This window comes from Haliotis cracherodii, unplaced genomic scaffold, assembly GCF_022045235.1.
Source record: "Haliotis cracherodii isolate W230 unplaced genomic scaffold, xgHalCrac1.p SCAF_1, whole genome shotgun sequence".
Classification (NCBI taxonomy): Eukaryota; Metazoa; Mollusca; class Gastropoda; order Lepetellida; family Haliotidae; genus Haliotis; species Haliotis cracherodii.
The window spans coordinates 21,193,122-21,220,038 of record NW_027266264.1 but is presented as its reverse complement, the minus strand read 5'-3'; the positions used below and the strand labels follow the sequence as shown (position 1 = coordinate 21,220,038).

Sequence of the window (26,917 nt, the reverse complement as noted above, 5' to 3'; positions counted from 1 at the left end):
ACATAAAAAATAACATTTATCTGTAATGAGAAGATGGATAATCACGTTTGCTTTAAATTTATTTGTATTTGTTTGATTTATTTAAAAAAGATGCATATCTTAAAATATTATTTACTCAAAACTTGTAAAAGTGGAGTTTGACATAATGGTTCTCAGGCGACGAAATTGCGTTAATGAGGGAGTGACCATTGCACAGAATGTGGGCACGGTAAAGCATAAACTAGTTCCACTCTCAATAGGCGGAACAAGTAATGCGTCGTAAAGGACTTGTTTAGACAGGCGCCCAGTCAGTTTTATTCAATGATCGCTCCCTTATACCCATAATGCATAGGAGTTCCTGTAACAACTTGCATTGTCATTTACTGTAAGTGTTGTTGATGTTTGTTGATAATTAGACTTGCATCTGGTACAAACGCAGTTGATATTCACCTCTACTGGTCACATTCATTCATTTTGTATGGTATTTAAAAAATCGGGTGAATATTAACAGTTTCTCCCCCTGAAGTGGCCAATATTTTACTTTTCGCTGATTCCTTCCGTTTTCGCTCACGTTATTCCCATGCTTAATCTGAAGCTAAATTTGCTTCTGAACATGAGAAAACACCTCCTTCGTTACAGTTATACATTTGAACATAAAGTAGTGCACATAACTGGAAACTTTTCACCAATTCGGGGTAATGATCATATCGGTGTATAATCACGATAATCAGCAAATACGACTAAAAGGGTTTTTTTGAGGATAGGTGTTGTTACTAGCGACTGCTGTGTGTCCTGTTAGTTATTAGTTAAGTACATAGTCTATATGAGGAATGTATGGTTTCCACGCACTGAATTTTTTTTTATACAAAAAAAGACTCTGCAACATTTTCGGAGCATCATTTGACCCAGCTCACCCATTGACTCTGAGCATGCAGAGACACACAATATATGGCTTATTACATTATTATCACAATTGGAAACAACAGTGTATTTGGTTGAGTATGTTCAAGAAGTGCCGTGTGAACATGATTAATCATAGGATAATGAACTGATTCTTGATAATATATGTATATTAAATATGATAATCAGGATAAATCTTCTCACAGCACATTGTAAAAAACATTGATAAAAATTATAACGACTTTGTATGTTCATGATACAGATAGTAGTAAAAGTAAATTATGTAAGTAGCACTGCATAAATTTCCTTTATCTCTTGACAGATGGAACATCATAAACAAATTATGATATTTTGTTTGAATACTTTCCACACATCTTGCACTTTTGTGCATTTGCAGCACCAATGGCAAAGAAAGAAATATCACCTACCATGTTTAACAAGTTTACAAGAAATCTTTTTCAGAGGCTTTGTTACATTATCTAACCGTCCTAAAACACAAATATTTTTCACTTTGGGGATTATCTGCCATCTTGATTGTGTTGATGATTCAAATGAATTAATGTGAATAATAATTATCCTTGACTATTATTTAGTTTATAGCAGTAACACATACCTACCGTGCTTACAGTACACACGATAGAGGGAGTAACTGATTATTTTTTTATTTTATAACACTGTTAATAGTCACAGGCATGAGGTTAGCTTGGTTTGATAGAAACACAAACATTTAGTTTTTTTAAGAAAACAAAATTTCCAGTCTGCCATCAGGAACCATACCCCTCATTTATAAAACAGACAGATAGTTTATTCAGTATGTTACAAGGCATCAAGGCCCATAGTACAATGCAGATTGGATATTAACATTTGTCAAGTGATATGCATGATTAGATTTTAAATCAAGTTACACATTCATGTTTTAAGATACAGAAACAGCATGGATCATATCAGGATTTTCAGAGTTTAGCAGATTTTTCATTAACTGACGGCCTTCAAAATACCTTGCAACATGGAGAGAAATTTATACCTTAAATTGGAATACGTTTCACATATAATGAAGACATGGTATTCATCCTCTACTTCTCCATCTTCCCAAGGCAAGAGAGTTAACTGACTTTGAAAGTCCAGTTTCCACCCTTGCCGAACTAGGCTGGAATTCCTCGGCTCTATCGTAGCGCCACCAGTGGCTATTACGAGTTATGTCCTTTCTATGCCTCTCCTATTGACCAATCAGATTCACTCTCTCTTATCACTTGCATTTGTTTCAAACAAAACGGTGGCGCCCAGTCAAGACTATATGATCGATGATCAAGATCTGTATTGTGATAAAACAAGTCTTACATCGCGAAGTGCATCAAATCATGTGAGCACCTTGATTAAAAACATGAAAAGATTTAGAAAATATCTGTTGACAACGAGTTAGTGGTGCACATGCTTTGCAAATCCTGCAGTCGACCGAAATCTGCATGACACTCTACGAACCGGATTTCGATTTCGGTGCGCGATTTTGATTGGACTATGCATAGACTTGTTAGTCCAGCCAAAATGTAACTCCATATTACCAGCCTAGTTCGGCAAGGGTGGAAACTGGACTTTTATAGTCAGTTAACTCACTTGCCTCGGGAAGATGCTACTTCTCCGGATGAACAGTTTGTACAAAAAGAGTTCACAGTATCACCATCTTTGGACCTGCGACATACATTTACATTAAAATTGTGCAATGAAATTCTAAGGTTACAATAAGCTCTGAAACTTTTATCATTTAAACAAGTTAAATGTCTTTCAGATTGTAACATTTATACAACTGCAGCAATTGTGACAAATAGATTAATACATAGATTTACTGCAGGTCACAAGGACCCATAGACATTTAAAACTACTGGCCCAACATGGTGTCTACCTGCCACAGGCCTACAAGCAGGCACTTGTGTCAAACGCTGCATACGTTGATCAATGTATTGTGCATATTATTTTTATGTTTTTCTTTTGTGTGTTTCAGGCTTAACCAGTAGCTCTAGAATAATGGATCGCTTATTAAGACTGGGTGGTGGTATGCCGGGGCTTGGTCAAGTAAGTATAAAGAGGACCTTTTGATCATTGTTGTCTGGGCTAAATGTTTTCTGTGTTCACAGGGACTTTTACCATGTTTACCATCAGGTTATCAGAAATCCCCACTGCCCTGAGATCATATTAGCATTTATTATTTTGATCTTCCTCATGAGTGGTAGCTTTGAAGTTGTCCCAACCCCAGCAATAATAGCATGTTTAGTCACAGTGCACAATACTTGTGTGACATCAGATCAGGAAACCTGTCTCTCTAGATGATTTTGTTTTGTAAACATTCAGTACATGCATCACTAAAATGATTATGTTTATCATTTTGTCATATTTTGTAATATAAACATGATAATGATGATAATTGTACTCATGTCCTAAAGTTTGATAACCATTTCTGTAGACCCCTTTATTCTGGAAGGCAAATTGGTGAGACCAAGTGAACTCCTACCCCACGCATGCCATATAGTCTCAACAGTATTCAAAATCTGAATTTGCTGTCAGCTTCCCTGGACCAACACTGACACTAGTGACAGTGTCAAGCACTACTACACAGTGTACTGCTGGGTAGCTTCAGACTTATTGAGTTATGTCAGGATGTTTTCAAACTCTAATCAAGTGTTTATTCTTAAGGATTAAGACTGACTTTGTAACATGTTTTCAAAATTAATAGGAATCATTGAGTCTTTGATGTTTTCTGCTAAAATGATAGCTATCTTAGTTTACAACACTGGTAGTAGTATCCACACCTACAGGGTAAGGAATTAACAGATGCCCATTAGGCCCAGGGCTAGTACAAATTCCTTTGGGCTTGTACAAATTTCCAAATTTTCCCATTGTTTTATCATTACAAGGGTCATTTTATCTTTACCAGGGCTAGTAAACATGGTGAAGCATTTGATTTAAGTTCTGACCCTGCATCTAGGATACTCATGATGATTGTACCCATGAATTGAAGAACAAAGTGAATGTTGTTTCTTTCATAGGGTGCCACCCCTTCAGATGCCCCTGTTGTAGACACGGCTGAACAAGTCTACATATCATCTTTGGCACTGCTTAAGGTAAGACGGCATATCTTTCTACAACGAGAATGTTAATCATTCAGGAAAATATTTACATAATTCTCAGTGTAATAATCTGCATTGTTAGAAGGCTATGAAGTCCTTGTGAATTTGTTGTGTTTAACTTATCTATGGCATTATTCAGCACTTTGCAAAGCGCCATTTTTGTTACTTGGTCATCACGTGTTCTTTCGCTTCAAATAGCTTTCAAAAATATTTTTTGGTGAACTCAACTTGAAGTTGATTTTGTATTTGTATTTAGACTTGGTTGAGACAGAGGTAGGTGTCGTTTCCGGAGAAGAACTGGTACATGTATTAATTAAGGGCTGAAGTGGTGCCTTCAACATGTTTAAGATAGATATGATTTTGCAGAAAAGAAAACATCATCTGTGATTAATAAACAGTGAATAGTTCTATCTTGTCCATGCATCAAATAAAATTGTTAATTACAATTCCATATCTTATATCTCCATTCAGATGCTGAAGCATGGACGAGCTGGTGTACCAATGGAGGTTATGGGTCTCATGTTGGGGGAGTTTGTGGATGACTACACTGTCAGGGTCATCGATGTGTTTGCCATGCCACAGTCAGGAACAGTGAGTATCAACAAGTCCTTCAGGTTGTGGGCAATCATCAATAAAAAGGGCCTGTTTATTAGCATGGTTAGAAATGAGTCACCAATTGCTTTGAGCTTGTGTTTCAATAAGTCCATGCAAATACAATATTCATTCTGATGATACATTAAGTTTAGGTGACTGTATTCATTGTAATGGATGCTACTAATTGATAAGACTTAAATTGATAAGGACTAAAGTTTGTCTTTCTTAACCTCAGGGTGTGAGTGTTGAGGCAGTAGATCCAGTGTTCCAGGCCAAGATGTTGGATATGTTGAAACAGACAGGGAGGTGAGTTTGGGCATAATGCAAAAAGCTTTTTGAAGACGTTTCCTGGTTGCTGTAACTAACAATGATTTGGTGCGATCTGCTCATCAGTTCACACGATTTTGCGGAAATTAATGTAAATAATATGGAATGAAAGTAGATACACAATGAACTAGTGTAATAGCAGGATTTAATTCAATACTTCAATACAGATTTGTTGACATTGTATTTCCAATGTTACATACACAAGGTAATGTCTTTGCATTGGGGAAAAACATCAAAAGTCATTGTTGGCATGTATTATGCACACTCCCTCTACTCGGCCATAAGTTTTGGAAATAAATGTGCACTATGCTCTGGAAAATGGGGAAATAGAGTTTAACCTAAAGCAGAGTATCATCTATTGCTTAATTATGTCCTTATGTTCCAGGGTGATGTCACATTCATAACATTGTATGTGTTTTCTTATGATATAAATGAACCTCTTCATATTCTACCAGATCCGTGAAGATCAACGGTAGAATAGGTCTTCAGCAACCCATGCTTGCCGTAAAGGTGACTATGCTTGTCGTAAGAGGCGACTATCGGGATCGGGTGGTCAGGCTTGTTGACTTGGTTGGTACTTGTCATCGTATACCAATTGCATGGATCGATGCTCATGATATCAATCTCTGGATTGACTTGTCCAGACTCGATTATTTAAAGACTGCCGTCATATATCTGGAATATTGCTGAATAAACATATTCTACCATGATTTGGGAGAGCATTTGAAAGCTCACTGACACTTTGGTTTCAGACTGGAATGTAATGTCAGTGAGTATTTTGTCTTTGTATTTGACAGACCTGAGATGGTGGTTGGATGGTATCACTCCCATCCTGGCTTCGGCTGTTGGTTGTCAGGTGTCGACATCAACACACAACAGAGTTTTGAGGCTCTGTCCGAGAGAGCTGTTGCAGTTGTTGTAGACCCCATACAGAGTGTGAAGGGCAAGGTCAGTGGGTTCAGTCTGCTACCATGCAAACTGTTGATTCTTTGTTTTCTTTGAACCTTTGCAGATTTTAAACACATGATGAGGTGACGTCAAATTCCATAACTTGTCATTTATTAAGATCCAGTATGTCAGCATTTGCAAAGGCCAAGAACATGACCTCAATGTGAACAGCTACCTGTTTTGAATCCAGTAAATCAACTGAATTGCTTTGATTGGACGACACAATAGATCCGACGCTTATTCCTTTGTCTTGAATATCAAGGCAACAGGTCATGATTTTGTCGGATGGTTTACCAACTAGTATTTTAATGTTGTCTTGCATTATTAGTTCATTGTGCCAGGAGGCACAGGTGGCCCTGTCATCAATTCGTTGTGCAGAGTTGTGTCCCTTGGGCACCCCAGAAACCTATGATTGTGGGTTCTAATCCCATTTCCCCCCGATCATGTTTCTAGGTTTGTCAGAACCATACACATGCTCGTGGGTTTCACCAAATTGGCATCACTTCTGGCTTTCCTGCCACAGTAACCTGACACGCCGTGATATAACTGGAATACTGTTCAAAGCAGCATCAAACCCACCTCTCTCATTGTACACAAATCCTTGTGATCCCAGGGACTTTCTATGCTTCTTGTGCAAAATTCTGTCAGGTTACCAACCAGACTTTATGCACCAGTGACCATGGAAGCTGATCTATTTGTATGATATAAGTTGCTTGATTGCTATTTTGCTGTGCATTTAAATGATAATACACACTTCTTGACCTTCCCTTCTTTGGAAATTAAAATTCTAAAATAATGATGTTTTCTAACAGGTTGTCATTGATGCTTTCCGTCTCATCAACCCAAACATGATGGTTCTGGGTCAGGAACCTCGTCAGACTACATCCAATCTCGGCCATCTCAACAAGCCTTCAATACAGGTACAAGAGTACTGGGTGCTGTGAGACAGTTGGCTAGGAGTGTCAAACCTGCCTGTAGTATTTGACTTGTACTGGATTGGTTCTTATGTTTTTTAGTCATTTACAAGTGGTATGCCATTTTCATGATATTCACCATACAGTCAGTATTCTAACTCACAGCAATATCAAATTGTCTGCGGAATCATCACGTTATCAGAACGGGAACTGGGCTTTGAAAATGGACAACCTAACAACTTGTGAAAATTCATAAGGGCCAGTTATACAGTTAACTACAGTTATGATGAACTCAAAAAGACCACTAATTTTATTTCGTTACAACCATAGTTCATTATAAACGTAGTTTACTGTATTTATTTATGCCTGATTAGACAAGGAAACAAATTTGTTTTTTAGAGGATATGAGGGTATCACATTTAAGTTGTCATTGTTTGTATAAACTTTCCTGATTCATGAATGAATATATGAATAGTATTTGTTTTTAGAAACCCTTTGTGGGAATGACTTCAGGCAAAGTGAGATATTGGTGCCCTAGTTGTAGCCAGGACTGGCTTGACAGCACACAGCTGAATGATTAGTTTGTTCCTGTGGTTGCTCTGCTCAATAGAAACACACCAAAATAATGTTGTATTTTTGTTTCCTGTTTGAATTTGTGTATGATGTAATAGGAAGATTGTTTCTCTTAGGCTCTGATCCATGGACTCAATAGACACTACTATTCCATTGCCATCAACTACCGCAAGAATGAACTAGAACAAAAGGTATGTAGTTTTATCTACTGCACCGTTCGTGCTATGTATCCATTGTGCTCTATTTATATTCAGAACTACTTTGTGAAGGCCTGATTTCAATACATATGTAACAAATCAGTTGAACACAATGTAATCATGTAAGATACATGATGCATGCTTGAGTAATACCAGAAATTAGTTGCCAATTGTCAGAGTTGTATCCAGATACTGTGAATTACCTTTGTGATATGTCTTTGAAAAAAAAAAAGTGAGGTCATTTCAAAAGGGTAGCCACAAACTACTTGGTGATCCTTACTCTCAGCATGGCTTGTAAGGGTGCTTGTTCAGAAATATTTACAAATTATCCTGTTATCGAATTTGATTTGGAAAGAGCGGTCGGTCCAGGACAATGTTTTACCGGTACCCATCAAGGCTGTAATTAGCTTGCTTTTTCCCTTACTATTTGGTTTGCTGATCATCAAAGTCATGAATCATAGAGTGTGCCTTCGAATGTCCCATCGCAAGATTCGTCAACGTTTGCAACGTTTGTGTCAGTCAAAACTCAATATCGTCTTTGATGTTTGACACTACCACTGTTTCTGATTTTTCTGACATACAGAAAGATATCTTTGCCCATATTGGTTAAGCCAGTCATAACATTGTCAGTAAATGAGTCCATCAGACAGCCTGTTTTACATGTCAGATACTGCAACAAAGTTCCTGACTGATATTTCATGCAGTGTAATGAGAGTCTCATGCATGCAAACTGCTCACTTCCAAAGACTGGCAAAAGAAGCACAATGACAAATTTTAATGTCATAAAGTTATTCATGTTGATGTATATATTTCTTCCATGTTTGAGCCCAATTGCCACATGTGGGTGAACATGCTTGTGTCATTTTTTAGAAAGATGTGATGTCACCCTATGAAATGAACACTGATTTTGTGCCAATTCTCTCGAGAACCTGTTTCTGCTGAAATACGTGTCAGTATTACTTGATGACCATGACCACATGATGGATGCTTGTAATTTAGTACATCTTGTTTCACTGGAGCCTGTGTTTGTGTGTGGCTGCAGATGCTGCTGAACCTGCACAAGAAGAGCTGGGTGGACGGCCTCATGCTGCAGGACTACAACACTCACTGTAGCCTCAATGAGAAGACTGTCAAGGAGATGCTGGATCTGGCCAAGAACTACTCTAAGGTTAGATTACTATATTTGCTGAGGATCAGGTGGTCACAATGTAGACCTGGTGGATTGTATGCTGTCTTCCCCTGACAATGTAGATTGTTGCACATTTTGTCAATCTCTAGTTTGTAGGGTCCAGACTCTGTTATTACAAGCCACTGTGAAAATCTGGATATTGTTTTCTGCTGCATTGTACCACATTGATTCATGGTACCCATTAACCAATAGCTGATTCGAAAAGTTTTTGAAGTGTCTGCAGTATTGATAGCTCTATCTGAGGAGCAATATTTCTGTAAATTCTCACCAAGAGTGGTTTTACAATTGTAAGATTTCATTGAGTTCATTGTTTTCATTTCAGGCTTTAGAGGAAGAAGAAAGTATGACACCAGAACAGCTTGCTATAAAAAATGTTGGAAAACAGGTGAATTTTCAATTACACTTCATTAGAGTCCCTGCCAACCAGTTCAACTACCAGTTCTTTTCTTTATTAATAACATTTGGTTATTGTAAAGATATAGTTAATACATCTGTGGTAATATCGATATCATGTTTTTCTACAGATTACCTCCCTTGGTATTATGCATAGGTTGAAGTCATACTTTTTCACGAGTGCAGCAAATATTATTCATAGGAATATGAAAGATATCCATTTAAGTGGTCATGCTGAGCATCTTTCAGTTGTATTTTCTTGTGGTATTATGCTGCAAGTATACACCTCAGCAGAATGTTAGAGGTTTCCACACAATTTAATGTGGCCACCATCGCAGGACGACCAGGCTTCCTTCCCCTACAAGCCCTATGATCAAGGGAACGATGTTTATCTGAGTTTAGGGACTGGAATGTTTTCAATGGTCTTCTCCAAAAAATGGCCCGGGAACAAGTGAAATGGTTCCTCGCATCTTTGTGCTCTTTTTTATGCCCCCGACATATAATGCAGGACATATAGTAATCATCTGTCTGTCCATCCATACTTCATTTCCGAAGCATAACTTGAAAACTGTGAAAGATTTTTCATCCAAACTTGATACATGTATTTACCAGTGGTGGATTTTGTCCCTTTTGCTATTTAGGATTTTCTAAAATTTAGTTTTACCTATTTCCTTGGAAACAAGTTAGACTCCGCTAAAACGGGTAGGTGTCATTTCTGGAACAGAACTAAAAAAACTATTCAATTTTTTTTTATGCAACTTGTACATGTATTAATCAGGTGCTGAAGTAGTCATGGTAGTAGTGCCTTTTGCTATTTAGGAATTTTATACAATTTTATTTTTTCCTGTTTCCACGGAAACAAGTTAGACTTGCCTGAAACTGTTAGCTCTTGTATACAAACAGACAGATTAGTTGTAATTGTCTCATCAAGTTGGACTTACTGTAACAGTCAGATGATTTGTTCTCTCAAATTTGTGAGGACCAGGGGAACTTGAATGGAAGTCAAGGTTTATCAAAGATCAAGGTCACAATGAATATTTTGGGATGTCACAGGCAGTTTCCATAAGACTAGCTTCTCATACTAGTAATAGGTATTTTTTCAATACAAACATGCAGTTGTTAATGCATTTTAAAACAGGAAGCGACATTATAAAGTGTCAATAACTTTCTCATTAAGCTGCGGCGAGAGGCATAGAGGGCGGTTGGGTAGCCTAGTGGTTAAAGCGTTCGCTCGTCACACCGAAGACCCGGGTTCGATTCCTGACATGGGTACTATGTGTGAAGCCCATTTCTGGTGTCCCCCGTCGTGATATTGCTGGAATATTGCTAAAAGCGACGCAAAACCATACTCACTCACTCACTAGAGGCATAGAACTTTTCCATTTTACATTAGGCGTGTGTTTTGAAACAAACAGGATGTGATGTTGTTAGACAACAAATGTAGATAGCCATGTTTGATATGTGTTGTCCCAAAGTAAGGTCATCAGACTGAAAGTGCATTTGGATACTGGTAAGTCATCATATTTTTTAACCTTTGACAAAATGACAATTTCTAACAATGTCTGTCTTGTTGGCAGGATCCCAAGCGTCATTTAGAAGAGCATGTAGATGTCCTGATGACCAAGAACATTGTGCAGTGTCTCGGCTCCATGTTACATACAGTTGTATTCAAATAGACACTAATACCATCATGTGGAGTGACCAATTCCAGTCACGGAAAAAACACAAAATTAATGTTTTGTGAAATATTAATACAGCAAGCTCATCTTTACACTTGATGGGTGAACTGCTGTTCCTCTGGTATGATGTCAAGACGAAAAGGAAACCCAGCCCAGTTTATTGTAAAAGATGGAATATTGCTTGTGGCATGGACATTTGAGTTGTCTGGATTGGGAAAGAAATAGATGCACATAAGTGCTAATCTCCTTGTATATACTACTTTATGTGCTCTTGTCACCTTCCATTGTATTGCTTAAGCTCATTTCATTTGTATAAAAATTATGTCAATGAAACATCAAGTGTTTGTTCTTTTACATTTAAGCAAAGCTGGTTATGAGAAACAGTGTGTGAACCTAGGTGTCATTGTAACATGTTCAATATCCTATTGGCAGTTGATTTTGCGATGAGTCTACCCTCAGGGAAAGTCACAACTCCTGGAGATAAGTAGATGAAAAGATTTATCGATATTCCCAATTACAAAGGGGCGGTTGGGTAGCCTAGTGGTTAAAGGGGAAGTGTACACGCAAAAATCACTTTCTTTCTTTTTCTAAACAAAACGCAATTTTAGAATTAGTTAGTATCTGTGTTTGAAAATATACACTCATTTTTTTCATAGTGAAAGTAGGAAGCTCACAATAGTGTGAAAGTGATATGCCGTTATGAGGCCTTCGTTTTACGAGCGAAATAGGCCTGAGTTATCCCCCTTAGATTATGACGTAATTGGTGCCAATTCAACTGGGTCCCTGTCTATTCTCAACGCAAAAGATATCAAGGACCAGTTTGCGGTAAAACAACATGGTCTACGACACACTCGGGCGCAGGGTGACTCAGCATAACACAATTCTGGCTGGCATCTGAGATGCTAGAATCACAAAACTGTACCTACACCACGTGAAGCGGCTCTAACAAAGCATGATGACGTCATAATGTTTATCAATTGGCACCAATGACGTCATATTGCAAGGGGCATAAGCCATGGTGTTTTTGTTATGGAAATAGAACACTTGGTAAATGTGAAAAATATAAATCGTTTTAGTGCAAAAAATATGTTAATTAAATATGTTTTTATATTTTTGTCTATGGCACTTCTATGTTAACACTTTTAATGTGGAAAAAGAACAAGAAAAAATGGTTCATTTCCGTGTGAACTTGCCTTTTAAAGCATTAGCTCGTCATGCCGAAGACCCGGGTTCGATTCCTGACATGGGTACAATGTGTGAAGCCCATTTCTGGTGTTCCCCGCCATGATATTGTTGGAATATTGCTAAAAGCTGCGTAAAACTATACTCACTCACCCAATTACAAATGAAGACGGTTGGATAGAATTATGATTTCACTTGAAATACCCAGCAACAAATATTGACTGAATTGTTTTCAAGGTGATTAGGTTGGAGTGGGAGACAAATGTTGTTTTGATTCCCCATACTATTACTTGTTGTAAGAGGTGACAATATTTCACGTCAAGCGCTATCATCCTGAAAGACAAAACATGGACCAACATGAGGCATGGTAATGTCCGGTGACCCTTCTATGGACAATATGGAGTGGCATTCTGGCAGTCATGGTGATCTTGCCCCATATCATTACAGACCAACAACAAAATCTTTTATGTTGGCGTTAGCACTGGGTTCCTTAAAATGCCTCCAGACACATCCATGCCTTTCCAGAAAGCAGAGAGTGAACATGGTGAATCTGGTCTCATGTGAGACCATTGGTGATTCCCCCAGTTTCCACTCACCAAATAACATTGACACATTCTAGCCAGATGCCAATGTGTTGACGGTGGTACAGGGTCTTTACAATAGTGCAAGATGCGGACAATTTCTAATCTGGTAAGTAACTCTGGTGGCCGGTGCAAGTGAACTGTGATTTCATTGGCTGTTTGGGCCTTGTTTCTGTGTTGTTGACCTTGGGTTCCCTTTGCTGGGCCGATCAAAAATATTATGTGTCTGCAGAAACCTGTTGCTAAGTCTGCAAATCACAGACTGAGACATATTGGCAGCCTCACACTGAGTTCTACCAGTCAGTATTTTACTGTATTAACTCAAGAGAAGAGAGATTTCATGTCACTGTACCGTACCGTATACGACATAATAAGCGCTCAGGGCGCTCTCAAAATAGGGGGCTATTATTAGAATATTATTTTATTGAAAAAAAACTGGAAATATAAATATCGTGGTTTATGCTGACAGCCTGAAATGTTTATGTACGACGGACATATTTTTCCAGATAAATAATTGCCCATAATTAAGTATGCACATAACATGAGTGCGTATTATACGCGAATAAATAAGTCTTGTGTACATTGATTAATCGGAAGGGGTGCTAATTGGGATTGTTCACAGACCAAAATATAAGCAAATATCGCTGTGGGCGCTTATTACGTCGAATACGGTATTTAAAATTAACAATAACAATTTGACAAATTTCACTGGTGTCAACATTAAGATTGATCCTCTATCCATGTGCACGGAGCAATTGCACAGTCCACGTGTATTGTTTCAGGTGTTGGAGTGTTTGCACCTCTGGCAATCATTATTCAAAGCTGATCTTTGTTCTGACAGCTGATCAGAAACCCATGGTGGTCATAAAGAGGCAACTAACAGGATCGGGTGATCAGGCTCGCTTACTTGGTTGACGCATGTCATCATATCCCATTTGCATAGAACTATGCTCATTGTGTCAATCACTGGATTGTCTGGTCCAGACTTGGTTAATTTTAAACTGCCATTATATAGTTAGAATATTGTTGACCGCAGCATTCAACAAAAAAACATTATGTGCAGACAATTTTAAAGTCTTGGTTCTCAGGCACCACCTGCATAATCATAAAGTCTGCCGTATGTGTCGTTTATATTTCCATTTTCAACAAAATATAAAAATCCTGATACATGTATGTGAAATAAATGCGATCCAATATAGCACACAGTTATTTCCCTTTACATGTGCACTGCTTTGCTGCGCATCTCATGTTGTTTGTTCCTGGCGGCAATAGGAGTTTGTATGCTTGTTTATGTTGGAAGGCCCTTTCCTTGGTTGATTGTACACAACTGTATATTTGGTTACATCAGAGACGTATATACGTCTTTGGTTACATACTTACTAGTTAGAACAAGCAACAACAACAACAAAAACACCAGCTGCCGGCACGATTTATTCAAAAGTCATTGCCTGAGAACCAATTCATTTATTTTTATAGCTTAAGAGGAGATTTCTGAGTAATGATCCAGAGAGAAAAGGTGGTGTTCTGATGAAAATTATTTGTGGAATAAAGACATCCATTTTCATAAATCAAAAACATGTTTTCAGAGGAGCAACCCTTTTATTTCAACAGTATTAATAAGTAAATGGTGTTATCATGGTTATGTTATTGATAAGTAATGAAAAGTCAGTTATGTACCGACTACATTGCTCTGTAAGTTTAGTCTTCGTCAACAGAATTAAACAATATCAAGGGAGCAGTTCAAGGTCATATATAAAAACAAGTTCTTTTAGACATATCCCAACACCCTACCACAAAATATAACTGTGAAACGGGTCCATTTCTGGGTTTCTTTTTTAAAAATGATTTTAAGAACATAATGAATTGTACCAATGCATAGAACTTGTGGAGCAAAAATTACGCACCGAAAAGAGGTTTTTGACTTGGCACAATCTTCCTTGCATAACACCCTTGATAGTGATGCCTTTATTTATTAGAGTGATGATATGGCCATTAGAGATGCTATATGTTGACTTTAACTGTCACAACCCTGAACAGTTAATTTTGTGGGATGGAAAATTTGCAGACCCCTTCCCAAGCATACAGAATTTAATCTGACATGAAAACATTTGGACTGCTCTCCAGTTCTGATATATAATCAAGCTAGTTTCTTGTACTAGAGATTATGCATTGTACACGCAGTAGAAAGCCAGTTCTTGCTGGAATCAAGAGGACTTCATATGAACATACTAATCAACATCAGTCACATCCTGAAGGATTTTCCAGACACTGATCTGTAAGACCCATGAAATGGGATAACTAGGCATTGCTAAAGCTCCCAGCTGCTTGCTGTAACAAGTCTTAATAGTGCTGCAACATTCTAAACTGGCTAAACATTATGTAAAGAATCAATCAAAACTATATAAAACTATATATATAGGGAGGGAAGTAAGAATGACTGATAAGGCAATCTGTTGACATGTTATGTTCCTGATGATCAATATTAATATTCAACAGTATTTATACACCTACATGGTGTACATCGTTGTTAAAAAACAAAGCTGGACAAATATCTGACCATTGAACTGACTACCAACAGCAAAACACAATCAAGATTTATGCTGCCTGCATTAGAAATCCTGAAAACAAGTTATCACAAATTCAACATAAAATTGTTTACACCTATCACAGATCACCAAATAATGTCAGTGTTTCTGTTTATTGCATGATATCCAATAGAAGGATTCAGATGATTGGTTGAGAGATACCCTCACAGGCAATGGTCAGCTAAAGCCTCAACTGTTAGTCCCAGCGATCCAGCACAATTGCTGTGTTGTAACCATTGGTGGTCACAATACAGTTTAATGCCCATGAAATTTCAGCTTTGATTCATTGGAAAATATTTTTGAATGATGTCTCTTCATAAATGACTTATCCTGCAAATGTCTGTGCATAGAAATCTAGAAAGGCATGGATATAGATTGTTCTTGGTTACAAATTGAGCACTGTCAGAAGACATCCAGCCATTGTTCACTGAGCAACCACTGTCTTGACGTAATTAATTCGTGCAGGATGGTCATCTGCTGGTCTGTTGATGGGAGTCCACACTGGCTCACCAACAAACAACCGCACAGCCTTGATGTAGTTCTGAAAGGAATAAATAGGTTACTAAGTAATGAATTATATCATATAACTTCAAATTTTTTAAACTTATCCTATCTCACACTATGCATTTCTTCTTTCGTTCTTACGTGGGAACGCGCGTTGAACAATGTTTCTTTCTTCAAAAAAGAAATCACCTGAACACATCCAAGCATAACCATGGTCACCACCCAAACAATTGGGTCACACACTTTAATCCCATACATAGCAACCTACAGGACCTGATCATGTGAATACCCCTGCCACATCATTCTCTTTCTCATCACCACTCTGTGACTGTTGTGGCCTTTGTTCAAAGGACCATGTTCTCACCTCTCCTTGGAAGCCTTTTGTATTTACCTACATAAATGCCATAAGCATAATATTGATCGTTGGGCTAAATCAAAGGAAACAGAACACAGGCCTTCCTCTACAATGAAACCCAAATGTGTTACAAAGTTGTCTTCTCTTTCACAATAACAGCTGTGAAAAACCACCTCTTTTGTCTACCATGCCATCCTCATCAGTTGAAGATGATGGCGTATCGGATAGCTTCCTCGATGACGACATTCTTGCCATCAGATACTACGCCAATGCTAGAACAACCTGCTCCTAATGAGATGTACAGTAACAGTAATATAACCAGGGTATTTTGGAAAAAGGGGTTTTTAATATTTACTTAAAATGTAGTTTACTAAATTAAGCTTTGGGGTAAAAATATGGATGCATATGAGAGAAGTGACCGTACAGGGTGAGGGCATAACCCCCAGGGCATATGATTATGGATTTTGCTTCTCTTGAGTGATAGAGATAACTTTTCGTTGGTCTGAGGAAATTGGTAGAATACGGTCCTGCAATAAAGATGTCAGAAGAGAGACAGATGGATAGAACGGGATTGTTAGATTAGTGGTGATCAAGTATTTCTGAATACTACTGCTTGATTGGAATGTCTAAATAACAGGATTGGGTATCTTTTCGGTGCCTTCCAGTCTGGCAGAGGTAGTTTAGGGTATTTGATTTGGTTATATGAGTATGTCCAAGTTGACCAATGACCCTAAAGAGGTAATCAAAGTGGTTAGTCAGAAGGGCTTTTATGGTAAAACTAATTACTATGGAAATTGGGGAATGACCATTATGACTCATTTCTCATGATGTCAAATGTGATTTTGGAGGGAGGAGCTAAAATTATCATCGATAGTATTTTGTTAGTTGTCCGAGAGTGGTGCGGGGAGTCGGAAGCATACAGCTGAATAGAAAGGTTCACTGTGGTTTTGGGATCCCGAGTCAGAAATGAAACAGAGTTAAACGTTCAACAGAAAAACCATCAGGCCTTTCAAAGCATCATCTAGGTATGTGTTGTATTTATATCAGGCAACAACAAGAATATATCTGAGGACCATGTGTGTTTATTTATGATTACTTTTATCATAAATAAAAAGAGACTGGAGCAAACCATCTGACTTGTGATTTTGAGAGAGCTACATCATCCCTAGAACCAAGGAGTGATCGATAAGGTCAAGTGACCAAAGGTAGAAGGGTAAAGTACCCGGAACCTAAGGTTACAGTAAACTACAGTTATAACGAACTCAAAAGGACTACTAATTTTAGTTTGTTATAACCATATTTCGTTATAAGCATATAAACAGCATAACTACAGCATACAGTCGGGACTAAAACGTTTGTACGTTATATCCGTTAGTTCGTTATAAGCATGTTCGTTATAACCATAGTTTACTGTATATCAAAGCAGAGTTCATCTACGCCAGGTTCAACAGTATCGACCGTTGACCCTGCAAGCTGTCCCCAGCCATCAGTTGCGAGTCGTTCATCGCCCCCTGTTCCTTCACATGATGCGCAAGTGATCCTTGATCTGAATGCTTCCTTACAGGATCTGTCACTCCAAAATCATTTTAACTTCACTTCAGATCTATCGCACAAGTTCATCCTCTACTTATACTAAAAAACGACAGATCGATCTCACACTTCTGATAAAGTTCGCAGCGCTTCCTCAAAGAATCTTCTTTTGAAGTATCGACGTTCTCTTTATAGGTCTTCAAAGGATCGACATTCAAGGAATCAACGTTCTCGATCAAAGAATTGACATGCGCGAGATTGACACTTGCGAGATTGACACTCAAGAGATCGAGGTATTAGGGATCGACCTTCACGGCAGAATTACTTATAAGTCACTGACCATTCCAGCTCATCATGGCATTTACCGCTATTAAAGTTATTCTATTGCATTGACATTTATATAAGAATCAACATCATTTTGTTGGACTATTGCTACAGGCGTATAACCGTACCCGCTCACTCAGTCACTCGTTAACCAATGGGCAGCCTGGATCAGATTAATTACTCTGGTTCATTACATGTGTCAACTTTCAAATGCACTGATCACATTCTACAGGAAACTGGCTGCACATACACTGTTCTCTCTTTGGAACTCAGGAGACCTTTTTCGTTAATCTGCTGTAGTTGTCTGTTTTTTAAGGGTGTATGGAGCTTTTCACAAAGTGTTAGGCAAGATCATGGAGTGGTTTGCCTGCGATAAGCGCTCACTATCATCGCCGCACTTCAACCATTTTTTCAAGACATCCAGGGTCTTCACCAGTTTGGTCCTTTGGTCCTAGCTCAGTGGCTGTCGACTGCACATGAGTGCAGATAGCTGTCCCCCTCTTATCTTTTGTACTACCGGTACATATTCTGTATATACAGAATAAATCTTGGAACTTCGCTCCTGTGATCATTGTCTGTTTACCCAGACTGAATTCCCAAAAGAAGGGTAGGATCGCTTGTCTGCTGAGACTTTGGTCTTTTAACATAGAAGTCGTTCCTAGGTGCCCCAGTTTCGGCGTTCTCCCCAACCCTTTCCCACTCACCTCTGCGCTATGCATGCATTGCCTGGTATTGCTTTGAAGATGCTCTTGTGGATGTTGTTGAAGTTAATCTTAGCATGCTTCAATACGTCAGGTGTTACTGATAACTTTGACAAAGTGTTAAAAGAGGTGCCGAGCTGGTGCACGCTATTGTCCTTGGGATAGTGGTGTGCCTGTCTTGTAGAATCGATTTACTGGAGATCCCTTCTTGACTGATTGTAAGTCGTATGCTGTATGGATTGTTCTTTACAGCCAGGCAGTCATTCATGTAACAATGTCATACTTGGTAACAGGTACCCCATGGTATACCTGATTTCATACTGTAACGTCCGACTGACGTTTAGGGATCAAATCACTTGTTATAGTGTGTTTTCTCGCTCTCAAGTTCTTGTCCTTACGACAATAGGCAGTGTATAGATTCTTCATCTTTATTTATCTCACTGTTTAGCACCAGCTTCCTCATGTATGTCTCACAGTCGTCTATTCAGCCTTGGGTATCTGTGCCCCACCGCCCAAACGTGAGGTAAATGCATAGTGTCAGACATTTGTAAATTTTACATCAAATTGTTTATTTTCTATACTTATCCAATTTCACATGCTATATGCCCTCCCGACAAACCCCCATCACTGCTCCTCTAGCTGGTTAGCTCTGAGAAAGAGAATGACGTGGCAGAGGTATTCACATGATCAGGTCGTGTAGGTCGCTAAGCATGGGATTACAGTACGTGACCCATTTGTATGGGTGGATACCATGGGATACTGGGATGCGTTCCGGTGATTTGTTTTTAGAAGCTGGAACTTTGTTCAAGCGCATTTCCACATAGGATCAAAAGAAGATGTAAGAAATGCATAGTTTGAGATATGATAAGTATATAAATATACAATTTATGGCAATGTAAATTTTCACAAAAACATTCTGATGAAACCCACATATATATTTAGTCTCAAGCTTCACAACAGGTTTCATAACAAAATAAGTCACTGGATGAAATATAAGTATCTGAAGGTTCAACGCATTGTTAAATAGTGTGTTCGTGAGATTGGTTTTATGCCACTTTGAACAGTATTTCAGTTATGACAGCTTAATGTGGGAGAAACCTCTGAAGACATGCACAGTCACAACTTGGTTGAGACCCACAAGCACGGATATAATTTTTATTTTTCTATTTTATTTTTGCAATTTTTTTATTCATCTCAGTAAGTGTTTACAGTATTCATCAGTGTTGTACAATAAATTCACTTTTCAAAAGCATATTCTTTGTCTCTTTTCTTTTCTTTTCTTTTTGTTGGCAAGGCCTCAAAACAGTGTAGTTTGCCTCTAAGACCTGGGCAAAACCAACCCATTCTTATCAAAATTTAAGGACCACATATTTCCAATATCAATGCATACTCAAATAGAAGTTTTGCAGTCTTGCTGTGTATGCAAGACCAGTATACATGGTACATAAGGTGTTTTCAAACTCATGTTATTTTTTACCTGAGACATAGGTCGAATCAGACCTAAATAATAATAGTAACTGTATACATGCCAGTATAGGTAGTATATCATGAAATTATATAGGACTAAACACTAACATTAGGTGAGGTGAAATGTGGTTTAACGTCGCGTCCAAGATTATTGCACTTATATAGCGACGTGCAAGTACGTGTGTGTGTGTGTGTGGCTGCTTGTACTAGTCCAGACTGATGCCGATTTATAGTGCTAGCTTACTGAGATACCATGCCGTAGTTTAACATGAATACCCCACACAGACACAGTATACTGACTACGATGCGTCCAGTCCTTGTTTTTAGCCCCCTAATGCCGAGCGCCAGACAGCGTAACAACAAGTACCATCTTTTAACGTCTTTAGGTATGATGCGGCCGTGGATCGAACACTGGACCTTCAGCTCTCCGGGCGGACGCTCTACCACTAGACCACAGAGGCAGTCAACACTAACATTAAACCATAAGTGTTGAACTGCATGTTCACTCACATATTATCAGATTTGTTAAAAAAAGTGGGTCAACTATATTATGCTATTCCATCATGACACCGCAAAATCTATTTAAGTAGGACTTGTAACATTAAATATAGATGATGTCAAATGTCTTGGAGCAGGTTTTATACCCTACTGCATGTACACTGTCTGATTATCAGACTTTTCTACTGTTGAATAAGTGGGTCAAATATATTATGCAATTTCATCTTGACACAGTAAAAATGTTTTACCGTATGTCTTGTGACATTAAACACAGAGGATTTTGTAAGTGTTCAGGCTCTATACAGTAAATAGTAACATAATGGTAACATTTGCAGTAAATAGATAAATCATGTAAATAGATAAATAGATAAAATACAAGAACTGACAAGCGTATGACCTGAACAGTCCACTCCCATCCCAACCAACATTCAATGTGACAGCATCACAATTCGCATAGAGTGTACTGCACTCAATATTTGTCAATTATTGTCAATAATTAAGGATAACATTTTACCAATCCCCAGTGCATATATAACTAATGTTTTTCTCTGTATGCATGATGTATTACGGTATACAAATTAGTTTCACAAACATGTTGTACTGGAATATAAAACATATGTCACATCATTCCCGAACACTAGTGGAAACACAACACAGTATAGATATGGTTGTATAGAGACAAGAGATAAACAGTTTTATCTTCAGTGAAGTATATGTATATGGGTCTAGTACATAATCTTCCATCAACACTCGGCATGTCTATTCAATGTAAAACATGAACACTGAACATAGATGATGTTACCAGTGTTGTCACCATGGTCACAGGCTCTACACCACTACTTCAGCTATACAATTAATTATGGTATTCAGAAATAGTTATGAACAGGATAGATAATAACATACATGAGGTGGATGGATGGATGATTCCATTTCCAGCAATAGAAACAAATAGCTTTAGTGCACTAGTCCTTGTAATGATAACATATAGCAAAATCCTTAAAAAGAGCAAATTTCTACAAGTCCTAATGATACCTCTACTATTGGGCTGTTTGGCAAGGACTATAGCACTTGTGCCAATTTCTAACGATGACTTCTCTAACACCTGTCAATCATTGCTTACATTAATGATGAAACTTATGGTCACTATTACTTGTTAACATAACCATGATAATGCGCACAAGGATACAAAGTTACATTACTCGACAGAGGCCATAAACTTTATCATTAATGTCAGCGATGACTGACAACAGATATTGGAGAAAGGGATTGTGAATACTATGCTGTCATTACCTTGGTGTCTAAGGTGAATCTGTGGTAGATCCCAGCAGGCAAAATGAGGAGGTCGCCCTTCACACACTCGATTCTTATCCACTTGTCATCCTTATCTCGAACATCGAAGTAACCGCTGCCATCAATGATGAGCCGAATCTCTTCATCTGAGTGAAGATGCTCCTCAAAGAAAGCCTTTATCTAGTGTGGAAAGGACAGTAAGCATAATCTTACATGATGAACAGCATATTTACTGAAAAATGAACACATAATGATTGAGTATGGTTTTACGCCGCTTTTAGCAATATTCCAGCAATATCACTGCGGGGGACACCAGAAATGGGCTTCACACATTGTACCCATGTCGGGAATCGAAACTGGGTTTCCGGCATGACGAGAACACATAATGACATTTCCTTATCTTAAACCATTATTCTGTTACATTAAACATCAGGCAGTAAGTAGATAAAACATAAAATGGACAATGGACAGCAATATTCTAGCAATATCACGGCGGGGAACACAAGAAATGGGCTTCACCCAAATGTCTACCTTCACTTCATAATTTGGTAGAGTATCCTTTTTAATTTCGATCAAATCTTCATACGAATAACCTCTATCCTCACGCATCTTTTTCAGGGCGCTGTCCTCCAGGTAACCATCTGCATCCATCTGTTGACAAAACAAGCGATGAGAGTCAATGTCCATCAATTATGAGTTTCTCATCTCCATTCCCAGTTTCAGAAGATGACAGCAGGGGAAATGAACAATAAAAATAGATAAAACCTTTGGTTAAGAATACAACTGATACATCGCCTTTGTCTACTTTGTTGAACATTTGATCATATAGTATTCAAAATAAAGCATCAAAGTCTATGGTTTATTGTCCTAATTTTAATGATAAGCACGGAAGATCTAGGGGTTCCCAGATTCAAACACTGTACCATAGTGGCATCAGAAGACCCTGGTTTGCAAGGCTTACAGTTTACAAGAAACAACAAAGTACAGGAAGAGTTACTTCCCTTCTACTAAACCCTGAAGAAATACAGTGAGGGCCTTCTTAATGAAACAGGAAATTCTATTTTTTCAGTACAGTGATGCACATATGTAAGAAGGCATGCATCTCCATATATTTCAAACCATTTAGCATTGCAATTAGATACATACAAACTATTGAAATACAACCATAACCATATCCTCTCTTGTTATGTCTTAATCATAAATCATGAAGCTACTTAACCTTTATTATGAAAGATCGGCTGATAAGATCATCTGACACGTTCCATAATACCATGTGTAATACATATCCTATTACTTTCACAAAACAAACATTTGTTTTCATTTAGGTTCCATGAATATGCAGTGCTAATTTAAGCAACATTCAGCAGCTCTGTAGATTTTATTTTGCCGCAGTCAGCATCTACTTTTCAAACTTAGTTCAAACATACAAAACTACTTAATAAGATGAATAGTCACCTGTGTTTAATTTCTTAGAATAAAATATCATATAAGATAAATGATATACTTTCTATTTTTAAATATAGAAGACATTAGATCAATGACAAACAATGATCATGAGGTTTTCCTCAACTCTTTTCATGTCCCACAGATGAGACTCCATGTTTGCTGCGAGAAAAGGGGTGCTACAACCAGGGAATTTTTGCATATATTTTTTTATATAAATATAATGTAAGTTAAGAGATATGTGATGGAAGTACATAGGATAGAACTATCTCTGAGTAGGCGATTGATAAGCAGATCTTAATCAGCATCATTCTTGAAAAAGAAATATTTTTCAGTTATGGCAGTGTGTAGATGTCGATCAGTGGAATTGGTGGCTCGATGACTTCTGTGATGGATCGATATGATATGTATTTCTCGTTTTTTGTTATCATCCGATAGACTGTGAAAACTGTGAGGAAATGTCTTGTGAGACTAAGAGTTTGGTGGTACCATTGAATCTAGATAAAGCGGGAATGGAAATTAGTGCTAATTTCCCATGCTTGACGAGGGTTGTATGCGGAGTCTAAGGAGGAGGCCAAGGGGGCTGTTGATGACCAGAAGATGGGTTGGCCAAAAGTTACCTAGTACTGCCATTCTCTTTCGCACTTCACATCATCAAGTTGTATATGGAGTGTAACATGGTGTAAGAAAGTCATGCAATCTGAGGACATAATATAACATTGGAAATACTCCTTCATAAATAAATAATTTGAAAGAGCTACATCATCCCCAGGAAGCAGGGTGTGGCGAGAAGAAGTGGCCGAGGTAGCACCCTGGAAACCTCATTTTTCATTACCTCCCTTTGAGAGAAAAGCATCTGACAAAAATGCCACAAAGAAATCAAAACAGGAACATTTGACTCATGTCTTCACTGGTGCATGACAAGGTCCTACATGGAGAGAATGCTTTCTCAATATCAGAATATCTTGCTCATACTTCAAACCCATGTTTTATTTCTCCCATTTTTCAGAGTACGGCAACAATGCAGTTTACCGGGCGCAGCCCGAGCTCTACCATCCGCTCAATTACCGCGCTATAGTGCCACCGCGTTATACGCTCTGGTGACTCTCGCTTCACGATCCACGATATAGCAATATCAAGGGCCATCTGCTTCGCTGAACCACGGACCTATATGACCTATATACAAGTCCGTGGCTGAACTTACAAGAGGTCAACAACACATGGCTTTGAACTTTCCATGGACCCTCTTAGCTTCTTCTACGCCGTTATTGACACCATGACACCCCTACAGTGTGTCTAGGTGTATGTCATTCAACTGCAATGTCCTGGCACAATACCCCATTCCATCCCCAGTTCTAGCAGCCTTTACTCATCCCCTTTTAGGGCACAGGACATTTTTTTATTTGAGTGGTTGGTGTGGGGTGAAACCAAAATACATGTCACACTTTTTCATGCCACCCCTCCATATAATACATGACCAGTCCCTAAATAATGTTAAAATTTATATTTGTATAATATTTAAAAAAAGTAGAAACGTGTTGTTGTTTTTCAATTGGGTCATTCATCACGGGAGGGACGACTTACCTTGTAGTATTCGACACCAGACAGCTCTCTGAGCGTAGCTAAGTCGACAAACTGCGGAGGTTCCTGCATGTGAGGCTGACGCTGATCAGTGTCAGAACTGTCCATAAACCACGCCCTCACCATTTTAACTGCTGTTAGTTGAGACGATCAAATGCGTTGTGCAGGAATATGAATCTGTTTTGATTCAAGTAATCCGTCACATGTGGAAAATCGGGCCCATTCGTCACCACTCGACACTTTCCGTAACCAGCTTGTCGCGGAATGACATAGGCTGGGCCCCGTCTCTAATATCGCAATATAGGCAAGTTGAAGACGCGCATAGGGAGCCGGGAACCATCTTAGGTATGACACCGCTCGTGTAAACTCGGGTTTATTTCGCTACTCGTGTTATTCCGGGACAAACCGATAGTGCAATCTGCCAAGAGGGAATGCCACGAGTTGGTCACGAATCAGGCACGTCAAGGTTGAATGAATAGATGTGAGGGTTAACCCATTTGAACAGCCGATTGAAAATCACCGATAGACTTATTACTTCTGGTCTAACCCCAATAAAGATGGGGTTTGAAGTGACAATTTTTAATCTATTAAAAGCCAAGCACAGGGCAATTACCGTGGTTCCTCGATTAACTATCAGGCTTATGTTTCTTTCAGATACATGTGCTCTTTATTCTCGTCGGTTAATCTCAAACATATATTGGGGAGACGTCCGTAATGGTAGGCCCATAGAAATATGACACAGTTCTATTTTATTTACTTACTTACTTACTTACTTTGGAGATTTAACGTGCGCTTTCCGACTGATGCGTATTTCGCACACGGGCCCGGCCAGGCCATTTAATGTGTTTCCGAAAGGGGCGAGGGTGGTCTGTGCAACCCAAGAGGGGGCTTTAGGGGTTGCTTATATAGAATTTGGGAATTTTGAGATTTGGAATAGATGCCGATGGGGTTGGGGAGGAGAACTAAGGGAGCTGGGTATGGTGGATGATTGTTTGTTTATGTGATTTTGATTTGGTAGGTTATTATGGTTTTAGATGCGTTTTATTAGTTCCGTTTTTATTAAGAATACGCCTAAGGCCTTGAAGTTTTCTAGTTTATTTTGTGGGTTTAGTATTGCTTCTAGAGTGAGAGCCTTGTTTAGATTGAGGGTGGTTTGTAATGCGGTTCGATGTGTTAGGTAGTGTGTGCAGTGGATGAGTGCGTGTTCTGGGGTTTCTGGTTGTTTGCAGTGTGGGCAGTTACCTGTAGTGTGTTTTTTTAAATTTTTTAGGTGGTTATTTAGGTTGGTGTGTCCTGTTTGGAGTTTAGTGATTACTCTGTCGATTTTTTTTGATGGATGGAGAATTTTTGGTTTGGTTAGTGGTTTGCTGAGCACTCTTTTGATTTGGCTATTTGAGTTTAGATATAAGTTATGCCATTTTTTTGTGATTTTTTGTTTGTTTACACTTTTAATTTCTGATTTTGAGATGGGTAAGTTTAAGCTTATTTCTGGGATTTTAAGGGATAGTTTAGCTGCTTTATCGGCGTTTTCATTACCGTATATTCCTACGTGGGCGGGGATCCACAAGAAGGTTATTTGTTTGCCTGCCTTAGTTAGGTCGTTGGAGCTTTTAAGTATTTGATTTATTAATTTAGGTCGGTTTTTGGTATTTTTGTTTTGGAGGGCTTGCAGTCCACTTAGGGAGTCAGTAAGTATTAGGATTTTTTGGTTGTTTTTGGATTCTTGATTGTGGAGGGCTGAGGCCATGCCCATAAGTTCGGCCGTGAATATTGATTGGTTATTTGGGAGTCGGAAGGATTGTGTGGTTTTAGTTGGTTGTGTGGTATGGACTCCGAAACCCGTGTGTTTGGAGGTCGGATCTGAGGATCCGTCCGTGTAAATGTGACACCAATTTTGCCAATTTTTGTGTATATATGCTAGTGCGGTAGTTTTAGCTATGTTTGGGTCGGTTTGTTTATTTATTTGGCTAGCTAGTGTTGTGTCTATTTTGGGTATTTTAAGTTTAGGGGTGAAGATATTTGATTGTTTGCAGTTTTGTTTAAGATTTTTAATTTGGTGTTCAT

General features: G+C 38.4%; 2 protein-coding genes across 3 annotated transcripts; one reads left to right on the top strand and one right to left on the bottom strand.

The window, feature by feature from the left end:
* The first annotated feature begins 317 nt into the window (after window positions 1-317).
* LOC139461820 (26S proteasome non-ATPase regulatory subunit 14) lies at window positions 318-11,127 on the top strand. 2 transcript variants are annotated; one of them, XM_071243309.1, is made up of 11 exons: window positions 318-364; window positions 2,876-2,946; window positions 3,918-3,992; window positions 4,470-4,589; window positions 4,828-4,898; window positions 5,717-5,867; window positions 6,680-6,787; window positions 7,471-7,545; window positions 8,594-8,719; window positions 9,063-9,125; window positions 10,711-11,127. In XM_071243309.1, exons 2-11 carry the CDS (start codon window positions 2,899-2,901, stop codon window positions 10,807-10,809), a joined length of 936 nt encoding a protein of 311 aa, XP_071099410.1. In that variant the 5' UTR covers window positions 318-364; window positions 2,876-2,898; the 3' UTR covers window positions 10,810-11,127. The 2 variants fall into 2 exon arrangements, with proteins under 2 accessions (XP_071099410.1, XP_071099404.1); XM_071243303.1 differs by lacking the exon at window positions 318-364 and adding an exon at window positions 443-476.
* Window positions 11,128-13,988: 2,861 nt separating this feature from the next.
* LOC139474401 (acireductone dioxygenase-like) lies at window positions 13,989-25,083 on the bottom strand. The gene is made up of 4 exons (XM_071257403.1): window positions 24,857-25,083; window positions 22,361-22,480; window positions 21,830-22,009; window positions 13,989-15,701 (listed from the first exon to the last, which is right to left on the bottom strand). The coding sequence occupies exons 1-4, from the start codon at window positions 24,977-24,979 to the stop codon at window positions 15,585-15,587; spliced, it is 540 nt and encodes a 179-aa protein (XP_071113504.1). The 5' UTR covers window positions 24,980-25,083; the 3' UTR covers window positions 13,989-15,584.
* Window positions 25,084-26,917: the final 1,834 nt, after the last annotated feature.

What these genes read in the sequence shown, in the direction of transcription:
- LOC139461820 (XM_071243303.1), top strand. An exon ending in CATCTTTGGCACTGCTTAAG is followed by an intron (nt 3,993 to 4,469) that starts GTAAGACGGCAT and finishes ATCTCCATTCAG; the next exon opens with ATGCTGAAGCATGGACGAGC. An exon ending in TCAACAAGCCTTCAATACAG is followed by an intron (nt 6,788 to 7,470) that starts GTACAAGAGTAC and finishes TGTTTCTCTTAG; the next exon opens with GCTCTGATCCATGGACTCAA.
- LOC139474401 (XM_071257403.1), bottom strand. Translation starts at nt 24,979, where the DNA reads ATGGTGAGGGCGTGGTTTATGGACAGTTCTGACACTGATCAGCGTCAG. An exon ending in TACCAAATTATGAAGTGAAG is followed by an intron (nt 22,010 to 22,360) that starts GTAGACATTTGG and finishes TTTCCACACTAG; the next exon opens with ATAAAGGCTTTCTTTGAGGA. An exon ending in GATTCACCTTAGACACCAAG is followed by an intron (nt 15,702 to 21,829) that starts GTAATGACAGCA and finishes TATTCCTTTCAG; the next exon opens with AACTACATCAAGGCTGTGCG.